General features: G+C 36.6%; 2 protein-coding genes across 3 annotated transcripts in view; both read left to right on the top strand.

Annotated features, from left to right (window-relative positions):
• Window positions 1–1,157: 1,157 nt before the first annotated feature.
• Window positions 1,158–4,641, top strand: LOC103701924 (probable aquaporin NIP-type). The gene is made up of 5 exons (XM_008784142.4): window positions 1,158–1,376; window positions 1,470–1,691; window positions 3,654–3,851; window positions 3,988–4,049; window positions 4,261–4,641. Exons 1-5 carry the CDS (start codon window positions 1,254–1,256, stop codon window positions 4,472–4,474), a joined length of 819 nt encoding a protein of 272 aa, XP_008782364.1. The 5' UTR covers window positions 1,158–1,253; the 3' UTR covers window positions 4,475–4,641.
• Window positions 4,642–5,831: 1,190 nt separating this feature from the next.
• LOC103702051 (protease Do-like 7) overlaps window positions 5,832–12,171 on the top strand; it is a 31,393-nt gene continuing 25,053 nt past the window's right edge. For both annotated transcript variants that reach the window (XM_039127095.1, XM_039127094.1), the window contains exons 1-4: window positions 5,832–6,226; window positions 6,325–6,395; window positions 8,099–8,233; window positions 11,187–11,245. In XM_039127095.1, coding sequence (XP_038983023.1) covers window positions 5,941–6,226; window positions 6,325–6,395; window positions 8,099–8,233; window positions 11,187–11,245 — 551 coding nt within the window. In that variant the 5' untranslated portion in view covers window positions 5,832–5,940. The remainder of the gene's footprint in view (window positions 6,227–6,324; window positions 6,396–8,098; window positions 8,234–11,186; window positions 11,246–12,171) is intronic.

Here is a 12,171-nt window from a genome sequence, read left to right as displayed (position 1 = left end):
CCACAAATTCATTTCAAACGTTTGTGAAAGTAGTTGAAGCAAGTAAACTTTTCTTCTTACTTCAGTTATGCTGGAAATTAAGCACCTTATACTTTTATTGGCACTGAAGATGAAATGTCAGAGCTGTAGCATTATCTTGCTTTGAAAATGATGCGTATAAATGGTTGCATGGAACATTTTGTCACTAAAATGCTTTTTAACGACAATGCTAGATGTTTATATACAGTTTGGCATCATTTTTATTTTCTCTATTTTCATAATAGAGAGGTAAAAATTTTATTCTTTTAATTTTTAAAAATATAAATATGTTTGGTACCATCAATTATCTTTTAAAACATGATGATAGTGCCAGATATGATGGTAGTAATAATGGAGACAGGAGAAATACTGGCGGCGGCAACGGTGGCAAGGTGGTAATGACCGCGAGGATGGCGCATCATAGTAGCAAGGGTACCAGTGATATGGTAGAGGTAATGACGATGGCAATAGTGATGCGGTGAAGGTAGTGGAGGTGATGATGGTGGCAGAAGTGCCAACTAGGCGATAGAAGCGGTGATGATAGCAATAATTGTGTGGCAATAGCGGTAATGGTGATGACCTAGGTGTTGGCAATGTGATAGAGGTGGAAATGCTGGCGACAATAATGTGATGAAAGCAATAACGGCGGTGGCGGCAGTAGTAGTGGCAACAAATGCGACAATGGTGATGGTGGAGACGGTGTTCATGATGGTGATAAAAAGTATAAGTTTCTTGTTTTTAAAAATAAAAAATACAAACAATAGTACCAACATGTTTTTTCTCTTATTTTCTCTGATTTTATTTTTAAAAAGTAAAATATAGGAAATAAAAAATTAGGCAAATGGTGGCAAGAATTTTTGTGGAAAAAAAAAATCAACACCAAAACTCGAAACAAAGGACCTTATAACGTCATACATGGTGTTAAAATAATCCATGATAAATGTTAAAATGGGGATTTAGATAATCTCGCTTTTCAATCTCCACTCTTATCTATCTCCGTATAATCCTCTGAACCGTTAAAAAAGCGAAGGACTCTGAAGATAGCTAACTGAAAAAACAGCATTTATCCTATAAAACTTCTACCAACGAAAAACTCTCCTATAAGATCTCCTCATCCTACGAACGCCAGTTGACCACCATCTCATTCTCATGACCCTTCTCTCATTATTCTCATAACCTCTCTCGTTACCCCACTCTTCTTCTTCTTTCAAGGAGAATTTTGATCTCCATTGGCCATGGGTTCTTCATCATCCAATTACAACGAGGCAGAGATCAAGGTGGAAAATGGCAGCTATTGCGGCAGCCCCGACCGGGATTCGGGATTTTGTTCTGCTGCAATGGTGAATGTCACACAAAAGGTATATATATTTTTTTGCATGCTAATACAATACCTTACAATATTAATGACCTGTGATTTTTTTTTCATTATTGCTGTACAATGATATATGTAGTTGATTGCGGAGGCCATTGGAACGTTCTTCGTGGTGTTTGCCGGGTGTGGATCGGTGATTGTGAACAAGATGTATGGCCAGGTGACGTTTCCAGGGATTTGCATTACATGGGGTTTGATTGTTATGGTGATGGTATACGCCGTTGGACACATTTCTGGAGCTCATTTCAATCCTGCTGTCACCATTACCTTCTCTGTTTTCAAGCAATTCCCATTGAAACAGGTTAGCTGATGAACATCTCACTTTCTTGGCTGGTTCTCATGGGTTGCTATTGGGAGGGCTTTTGTTCTCTCTTCTTCCCCCACCTTTTTTTTCACAAAAAAAAGAGTGTCGACAATCCGAATGGCCAATATCTCAGTCAATGTATGGAATCTTGGGGACTGTTAATTTGATGCTGGATCAATATATTGACTGAGATATCTAAATATAATTTGATAATCCAAATGAGATTGACAATGTTTTAGTTATTATTTCTAAAAAACAACTCTTTTAGTCATTTTATCTGGTAATTAAAAGGTTCATTAGAAAATGGACAAGGGAGGATGGGAAAGTCTCTTAACATAATGATATCATATTGGCCATTATTTCATACAATGTTAGATTAAACTGATAGATAGACGGGCAGGTATTTGAGTCTCAGACCCAGCCAAAATTAGATCTGATTGTTGGATTCGAAACCAATCAAATTTGGTATAGGTTGGAGTCAAAATCCATTTAGATAGATATGCCGATTGACTAGGAATCAATAAAGGTGCCTACTGTCATTGTCAAATTTGGAGCAGCCCGCATATATGACGTCACTCGAACTGAGAGTGGAAGAATGTCATGAACTAATGACAAAGATTCTGAATTCCAAAAGATAGGTCTAGTGGCATGCTTGTTGACGTTTCGGATTAGATATTACTCGCGAAAAAACAAATCTTCCTTCAAGTAAAAACCTGGTTTGGATCTTAGGTTATGCACATCAAATAACTACTTAGATATAAAAAGATGGCTTGTTCCAATAAAGCAGTCTGGTTAAGTCTATTTCTAGCAAAAGACTAGCCCTATTTGGGGAAGCTTTTGGAGGACCAAAAAGCACTTTCTGGCCCTCCAAAAACACTTTTTGATTGAAAAAAAGGGTGTTTGATAAAAAATTCGAAAAATTACTTTAGCTTTTTCAGAAAGCTAAAAATAGTTTTCCGGAAGAAGCTTTATTTTGAAGCTTTTCAATAAAGCTGTTTGAGCTTTGTTGGAAAGCTATTTTTTATCTAAAATATCTATAATAAAATATAACAATTACATAATTTGTCCTTTTATAAACCTAAAAATCTGCTGGAGTCCTAACAAAAAATCTTAGCCATGGATCAGACTCCCTTCCATGCAAGAAAATGTATTCTTGTTTTCTATTATTATATCATACTATGAATATAATATTATATTACATTATATCATAATACATTAATATGTTATGTTAAATAATTTAATATTATGTTATATTATGAAAAATTAATGTACGCTAATAATTATAATATTTCGTACCTTTATTATTGTATTATATTATAAATATAATATTATATTACATTATATCATAATACATTGATATGTTATGTTAAATAATTTATTATTATATTAAATTATTATGCTATAGTATATAATGTTATATTACTATATTATAATAATATTATATTACATTACAATAATATTATACTATATCATATATTTATGTATTAATAAATGTTATAATTTATTATGCTCTGTTGTATAATACTATGCAATGTTTTTTATAGTAATTTTGTCATATAAAAATACTTTCTCAGTTTGTTTACCAAACACATGTTAAAGTGCCATAGCACTTTAGAAATATGGTTACCAAACAACAAATAGCTTTTTATATAAACTCTACTTCAGAAAGCTCTACCTCTAACAGCTCTACTTCAGAACTACTGCCAATAGCTCCCCCAAATAGGGCCTAATTTTAAGAGGGGGACGAGGCTGCATATGTTAAATGTATCTTAAGTTCTTAATCCTCAAATCAAGGTTGTTAGATTCTTATCAATACACTGTTGATCAAAAGTTCTTGAATCAATGTACTTTTTGTTTACTCTTGCTTGGCATCTCATATCTTTATATGACTTATAAAATTATAAAAGTATGCGGTGTAAAGTCCTAATTATTAGTATATTTTCATTTACATACATGCAGGTGCCATTTTATATCGTAGCGCAATTAGTGGGATCCATACTTGGAAGTGGTGCACTATATTTGCTATTGAATCCAAGGGCTGAACACTTCTATGGAACTACCCCAGTTGGATCACCAATTCAATCTTTTGTCTTTGAAATTATTATATCTTTTAGCTTGATGTTTGTCATTTCAGGCGTCGCAACAGACACTAGAGCAGTCAGTATCTGCTTTGTTTCCTTTTTCAGATTCTTAATTGATGCATTTGGAAACGAAAGAGAAAAGAAAATATCTCATAGCTTAATGCCCAGATTATTTCCTCTTAACTGTATTCATTTACTTGTGTGTATTTCAGATAGGGGAGTTAGCAGGAATTGCTGTTGGAGCCACTATACTTTTAAATGTCTTCATTGCAGGGTAATTTCTGATCATCTCTCAATCATGCTTGCCAGAAAAGTCTACGCAATCTTTTCTTCTGTTCTACCTTATTATCCTTTTCAACATTAAATTAGCCATGATTATCCTGCAGATGAAAGATGTACAGTGCCCATCAAATTCAGTTCAAACATAAATTTTAGTTTTTGGTCGGTATGATAAATATAAGATTTTTTTTTTTTTCTCTTTTCAGGCCAATATCAGGAGCATCAATGAATCCTGCAAGAAGCCTAGGACCAGCCATAATCATGCATAACTATAAGGCGATTTGGGTCTATATTCTTGGACCTATAATAGGGACTTTAGCTGGAGGTTTTACTTATAATCTTATTAGATTCACAGATAAACCGTTGCGGGAGATAGCAAAGAGCTCTTCATTTCTCAGGAGCATGTCTAGGAATAAGTAGGATATACCTAGTGGGTTAAGAGGTATGATGAATGACCAATTCTTAAAGACCAAGGACTTTTTCATTTTTATCTCTATGTATATGTCAAATCCATTTGCTCCTCCTTTGTCAAAAGTATGGGGGCATGCACTTATTTAAAGTGAAATGTTTCTTTCTTTCTTTCTTTCTTTCTTTTGTTGTTGGAAGAATGTGACTAGAGTATCAAAGAGATTCTCTTAGAAATTATAGGTATCATATTATGGAAGAAGAAAGATCTGTTCACCATGAATCTGAACATCTTTTCGGCACTGATTGGTTTGTCAGCTGTAGTAAAACAGAATCGAGATGTGAGTTTCATTTACCATGCATGTGATACACATCAAAGTTTGATAGTTTCATTTAGTGCAAGGTGGAGGTAAAGCTATATTCTCCAATTATAAGGAGGTGTTTTTTGCATCAAACATGAATCTCGATGTCCAATTCGGGCTTCTGTTTGTTCCTGCACTAGAAAGAGAGTTTCCACTGCATAGTTGATCTTGTACCCTAATAAACAACAAAAGATGTTTGTTTCCTTGAGCAAGAAAGTGTTGGTGTCTCAATATAGGTCATGTTTCCTTAGTTGCCTCTTGACTCATGTGCGAGCATATAACTACATAGGCTACCCCATGCCTACAAAGTGTGCATTACTGATACTGAGCACAAGATATTGGCTGGCTAAAATAGTTCTCTATTTCTTTGCATTGTTTTCCTCGTAATGGACAGCAATACATAGTGTCCCAATGCAAGCGCCTAGACCTATCAATGGGCAACAAAGTATCGCAATTCAAGCAACTACTTAGTTTTGCTCTCTCGTGTAGCTATATTATGAGACAGGATGAGTTATTTTTCATATTTTTGGAATGATAATTGGTATCTTTATTACATTAGCTAAAGCTTACTTAATTCTTCTTTGATATCAAAGTTTCAACACCGCCAACGTGGCAAAATAGCAAACCCCCAAAAATCACTGGCGGAGCTCTTCCCCGTATTAGAATTATTTCAAAAAAAAGAAGTCATGACCATTAAAATATCTACATGGTGATTACAATGGGATAACAACAAAATTATAGCTAAATCTCTGTTCATCAATTAAAAAATTTGTAATTCTAATTAGCCGAGTTACTGAGATAACGGCCGAATAAAGCCCGTCATTTAAGACGGCGGTGATCTTACAGCCGGTGTGGGAGCGCACAATGGAGGAACCAGGAAGTGAGAGCCTCTTATGCCCAGCTGCCAGCTGGTATACAGTCAGGGGCATTGCCGTAATATTGTACGCTCCGGAAAAGCGTTGTCTCCGCCTAGCTCCTTTTGGGTCCTTTTAAGCCCCTCCTCCGCTCTTCGCTCTCCGCTCGACCTCATTTCCCTAAATCCCCCGTCTCCACGCCGGCGATCGCGCCGCCACCAGAACCCTAACCATTGATTAACACGATCGAGAGAAAGGGTTGGAGATGGGGGAGGGGGAAGCGCTGGAGAGGCTGGGATCGGATGGGATGGAGTCGTGCATGAAGGGGGACCTCGGGATGGAGATCGAAGCGCCGCCGTGCCAGGAGAGCGCCGCCACGGCGGAGGACTGGCGGAAGGCTCTCAGAAAGGTCGTACCGGCGGTGGTCGTCCTCCGGACAACCGCCACACGGGCATTCGACACGGAGTCCGCCGGTGCCAGCTACGCCACCGGCTTCGTCGTCGACAAGGGTCGCGGCATCATCCTCACCAATCGCCACGTCGTCAAGCCCGGTACTGTGCCCGTTCTTTCCCTTCTTGACTTGCGATTCGTAAATGGTGATGTTATGTTCTTGATTTGATTGTTCTGTCTCCATGATTTCTTGATGTAGGTCCTGTGGTTGCGGAGGCTATGTTTGTTAATCGGGAGGAAATTCCAGTATTTCCGATATACAGGGATCCTGTAAGACGTTACTGTTCTTGATTCTTGTGTTGAGTTTTAATCAATTCTGCATTTTATGTATTTGATATCATTTGTCTGTAAATTCTTGTTGACTTTGATATTAGATTTCAACGGCTGGTTCTAGCAAAACTGTGTCCCGTAATCAGTTTGGGGTTCTCGAGATAGAGTCTTACCAATATAGGAGTAATTGGTAGATAGGACAGGTTGAACTACTAGTCAGTGACATGAATATATGCATATCTTCTGAAAGTAAATGAAGGAAGTGCAGAATTGACTGAAAGCTGACAATAGTTTGAAACTAGTATCTAATTGTATTTGCGTAGGGTTGAGTTATTTGCAAATTATTGATAAGAGAGTTCAAGAATTTGTAATGCATGCAAGTAGTTTGGTGAGAACGCTAGATATGCTTCCTTAAGACCAGATTTTCTGGAGCTACTTTTAGGATGCACCATGCATTAGAGTCTGGAGTTGCCATGCAAAATATTCTAGCTCTTGCAAGGGGTTGCAAGATGGTTGAGTGGAGCAGAATATAACTTGCACTCAACCTGAATCTGACTCAACAAATACCTCAAATCCTGAGTTATGTGCTAGTTTAAGTGCAGTTTTAGACCTGTTGTAATGATTCATATTAGGTTAAATTTAGGAGTTGCTGTACAAAATTTTCTATCTCCTACATAGTCTTGCTGATTGGTCGGATCTGAAATTGACCTGCATTTGACCCAATTCGAACTTGACATATATCCACTGTCTGGACTTCATAGGTCAAGTTTAGGTCCAAACCAATGCCAAATCTCTCACTAGGTTTTGGTGTAGTATTCAGTTCTATGAATTCGTGTTTTCTGCATTTATCTTGTTCTTGAGGATTGCGACACAACCTGAATTATCCTACTGGGTGGCCGATAATGAGCATCTCTTAAATTATAGTGATCAAAGATGTAATATGGACAAAGACTTAGTATTGGTACCTTATTGGTATGATATCAACCAGTATGGTGTAGGACTGTATTGGTATATGCTACCACTCCAATGCTGGCACACCAAAAGATAAGGCTATTATACATATGTAGGTACAATACTAGTACAGGAGCATATCGGTATCGGTACCTTAACATTATGATCTAGTATAGCTAGTATGGACCAATATGCACTGGTACCTAAATCCTTTATGAATACATTGATGCCTTCCAAGGCCCATCACCTTCCTGTTGAAGATTACTAATTGAAACCACCTCAATCCCATCTTGTTATATATCCCAGATATTGGTGGGAAGTAGTGCTGATGGTAAGCAACTGCATATGTTGTCTCACATGCTAGAGGATGATAGCAGGGATCACATATGTTTGAAAAAAATTTGAAGAAGAGGAACGTCAAAGGAAAACTGGAAGGAAAAACATTAAGAAATTCAAAAGAAATTTATGAAGTAAGAGGAGGCAGAAAATTAAGAGGAAATGATGAGGAAGAAGAGGGGGTTTGCATAGGTTATAAAATTATTCATGTATGTAGAACATGTGTTTCTTAATTTACTATGCTTTAAAAATGTCTTTATATGCTCAATTATTGAAGTTGCTACTATGGTTGCATAAATGATCATAAATCTATTACACTTGCAGGCCATTTTTGCAGTTAGCTGCATGTCTGGTTTTGTTTGAAGAGTTCATTCAACTTGCGTTCTGACATTATTGGTTTTTATATACTTAAACAGATACATGATTTTGGCTTCTTTCGCTATGACCCTGGAGCAATCAAGTTTCTGAACTATGAGGAGATCCCCCTCACTCCTGAAGCTGCTTGTGTTGGACTAGAGATACGGGTCGTTGGCAATGATAGTGGTGAAAAGGTAAATAGATAATTATCATGTATTTTTTGTTTAAAGCCAATATTGCAGGAGCTTCCTTAGCTGATATCTTCTACATGACTTTTTGTAGTTTATTTAGAATTTGATAGGAGGCTCTAATTAACTGGAAGACAGGATGACAAGAGTGTCCCGTATTAGGTTCGGTGGTAACTTTATCCTATGGGATAGAACTGGGAGGGTCTATATTGAGATTCTAGTAGTTTCTTTTAATGCTATTTTAAAGGAGAGAAGCAGATTTTATGGGTATTCACTTCATTGTATACACCAAATGATCCTAAAGCGGTATTTGTTAGAGCTAATATGCGAATTTTAATAGGTGGACCATATGTTGCCGCACTAGTGACATGTTATTCACGTCAATTTGTGAAGAAGGGCAAGTATAGTTTCTGTTTGAATAACATATCTTTACTTTATTGGAGGAAACAATCATATTGCTCCTCCATTTATTGCAAACAATTTTGACTAGTTCTTCTTTTTAAAGTTATCCCATAGTTTGTAAGGTGTGCTTATGTACCTGAGATTTATTTAGCATTTATCTAATCTAAATAGATTTTTTTGAGAAATAATTGGATCATATTATGATTTTTCTGGATATTGGTGGTCATCTTTTGATGCTTAAACCTTGTTTAGGTTATTGTGTGTATTTGGTGTAGTCATCTTGAACTTCAAGCTAGGGTTAATTTATTAAGGAAGGGGGGGGGGGTGTCCAGTTAGGCAGCTAGTTTATACCATAACTTGAAGTAAAGGAGTGGAGTAAGGACTCAACTTTTTGAAGCTGAATTTATATGAATTGGCAGCAAAAAAATATTCTGTGTTTGTCAAAATGAAGAGGACGACATTTTCTTTGAGTGAGTGAGAGACTTAGGTTGTGTTCATTTATATGTACTTTGAGCTTTTAAAATGAGTGGATACAACTTGGAGGCAGAAATTCATAAAAGTTATGGCTAAAACATGGTATGGTAAATATTATGTGTGTAAACTCATAATGGGAAAACAGAAGAAAAGTTTGCATGAGAAGGATTGAGATGGATTGTGAGAAAATTGGAATTTGTAATAAGTTTGTGAAGAATTATAGGGAACTTTCTCATGAAGCACGGGAGAATATACTTAAACTTGAGAAGTATCCTTTGAAAGTGTTGTTAGTAATTGAGAGAGGAATAGAGGATCTTGAAAAGGAGTTTAATGATGATGTGAACCAAGCTATTCGTTGGACTTGAACTGTCTGCTTTATCTTAAGATATGGAACTTAATGAATGATGCTGATCATCCACTCAAATGGTCCAATATGTTGGGGATATTAAAACATCCCCATATTTATACGCATGTATTTACATTTGGTAGAGTCATACCACTCTTGCCAGAGCAAGCTTGACGCATGTTCGTACTAGGAAATGCCACTTTTACACTAATTTATTGTATCGGGTAGTTGTAATACTTTGGTTTTATTGTGGTCTTTCTGTTATTATAGTTGCAGTTATAATTAGTGCTACGTTACTTAGAGTTGAGGAGGAAGAGTTGAGGAGGGGAAAGGTGGAAGGAGAACAGGAGAAGTTTTCTTTTCTTTTCTTTTTTTTTTGTGTGTGTTTGGGGGGTGGGGGGGAGGGGGCTCGACTTACACTTTTAGCTTAAAAGTCATGTTATTTGGGCCCCATATGTGGGCCATCTAGGCCAATATGTATGTGCTGGTGATTGCAATGTAGTTTGGCACTCATTAGCATTGCTTGGATCCCACATAGTGACCAGGGATTGCACATGTCTGTTGGCTGCATGTGCAGCTGCCTTGTCCACTTTCTAGAACAGTGGTAAGAACGCATAAGTAAAACCATGATACGCCACAAGATACAACTATCCAACATTACATAGGGACAGAAATGGAATTTTCAATTGGGAGCAATCACCAAACCTGCTCTTGTGGAGCAGTATATATATATAAATAGGGAAAATTGGAATTTGTAATAAGTTTGTGAAGAATTATAGGGAACTTTCTCATGAAGCACGGGAGAATATACTTAAACTTGAGAAGTATCCTTTGAAAGTCTTGTTAGTAATTGAGAGAGGAATATAAGATCTTGAAAAGGAGTTTAATGATGATGCGAACGAAGCTATTCGTTGTACTTGAACTGTCTACTTTATCTTAAGATATGGAACTTAATGAATGATGCTGATCATCCACTCAAATGGTCCAATATGTTGGGGATATTAAAACATCCCCATATTTATACACATGTATTTACATTTGGTAGAGTCATACTACTCTTGCCAGAGCAAGCTTGACGCATGTTCGTACTAGGAAATGCCACTTTTACACTAATTTATTGTATCGGGTAGTTGTAATACTTTGGTTTTATTGTGGTCTTTCTGTTATTATAGTTGCAGTTATAATTAGTGCTACGTTACTTAGATTGAGGAGGAAGAGTTGAGGAGGGGAAAGGTGGAAGGAGAACAGGAGAAGTTTTCTTTTCTTTTCTTTTCTTTTTGTGTGTGTTGTGGTGTGTGTGTGTGTTGTTTGGGGGGGGGGGGGCGGCTTGACTTACGCTTTTAGCTTAAAAGTCATATTATTTGGGCCCCATATGTGGGCTATCTAGGCCAATATGTATGTGCTGGTGATTGCAATGTAGTTTGGCACTCATTAGCGTTGCGTGGATCCCACATAGTGACCAGGGATTGCACATGTCTGTTGGCTGCATGTGCAGCTGCCTTGTCCACTTTCTAGAACAGTGGTAAGAATGCATAAGTAAAACCACGATACGCCACAAGATACAACTATCCAACATTACATAGGGACAGAAATGGAATTTTCCATTGGGAGCAAGCACCAAACCTGCTCTTGTGGAGCAGTATATATATATATATATATCTTCTTTCTTACACTTTTGAGATGCAGTTCTTTAATGCTAGTGGTTATCTAATGCTGATTGGCTTAATAAATTTGCAGGTCTCGATTTTGGCTGGAACTCTTGCTCGCCTTGATAGAGATGCACCTCATTATAGGAAGTATGGCTGTTATTTACTTACTACTTCTTGGTTGTATTGTGTTATAACTTATATAGTGAGCAACTGAGCATCTTACTTTTTCAGTCTTATTTGGTTATCTATTTGTTAATTGTGATGTTAAGAGGTTTCTCTTGCTCATATGACATCGTTATGCATTCTCCTATTTTGGGTTATTATAAACCTATAATATTATTGTTTTATTAAACTAGCATGTTTTATCTTAGTGAGAGAACTTGTGCTTGGTGTCTTGGTGCACTCAAGAATGCTAATAATCATGACATGTAATGCTTTTTCTCCTTATTTTGATTTCCTATTAATGCCTGGAATTTGATGCAACTGCACTACATTATGGATAAATCTAACTTGATTGATGATAGATTTCAACTATATGTTAATGTTGATGGACACATATTTTACCTGAAAATGCTTGATAAATGAGACTTAGATTATGCAAGATCATTATAAGCGGGTGTTACAATTTTAGACTTGCAAACTTGGAATCATGGATACTTCAAATCACATGCTTTGTCTATATTGGATAATGTCAGATGCCAATACTCGTTGGATACTTCTTGGATACATATTTCATTGCTGTGTGTTCTGTTTTTTAAAATTAAAAGATACTCCTGAGTCCTGATACTTCTCGGATACACTTGAGATACTTTCTCAATACCTCCAAAAAAGAGAGGTGGAGGGCGTTTATTTATTTCTTAATGTTAATCTTTTAATTGTGAACGGTCAATTTTGGAGTCAATTTTGTAATATTAAAATATTAAGTATGTATTGGTGACTGAATGGTGAGCTTGTAGAAGTTGATGCCCTTGTATAAAGTACAGACATGATAGCGAACCATGCTTTTTTGGATGCTTTTTGCACACATACACATACATACATACATGTATACAAACACATGCACACACACAACT

This window comes from Phoenix dactylifera, chromosome 6, assembly GCF_009389715.1.
Source record: "Phoenix dactylifera cultivar Barhee BC4 chromosome 6, palm_55x_up_171113_PBpolish2nd_filt_p, whole genome shotgun sequence".
NCBI lineage: Eukaryota > Viridiplantae > Streptophyta > Magnoliopsida > Arecales > Arecaceae > Phoenix > Phoenix dactylifera.
Note: the sequence above shows the minus strand (reverse complement) of the source record. Positions and strands in the feature narration are given on the sequence as shown.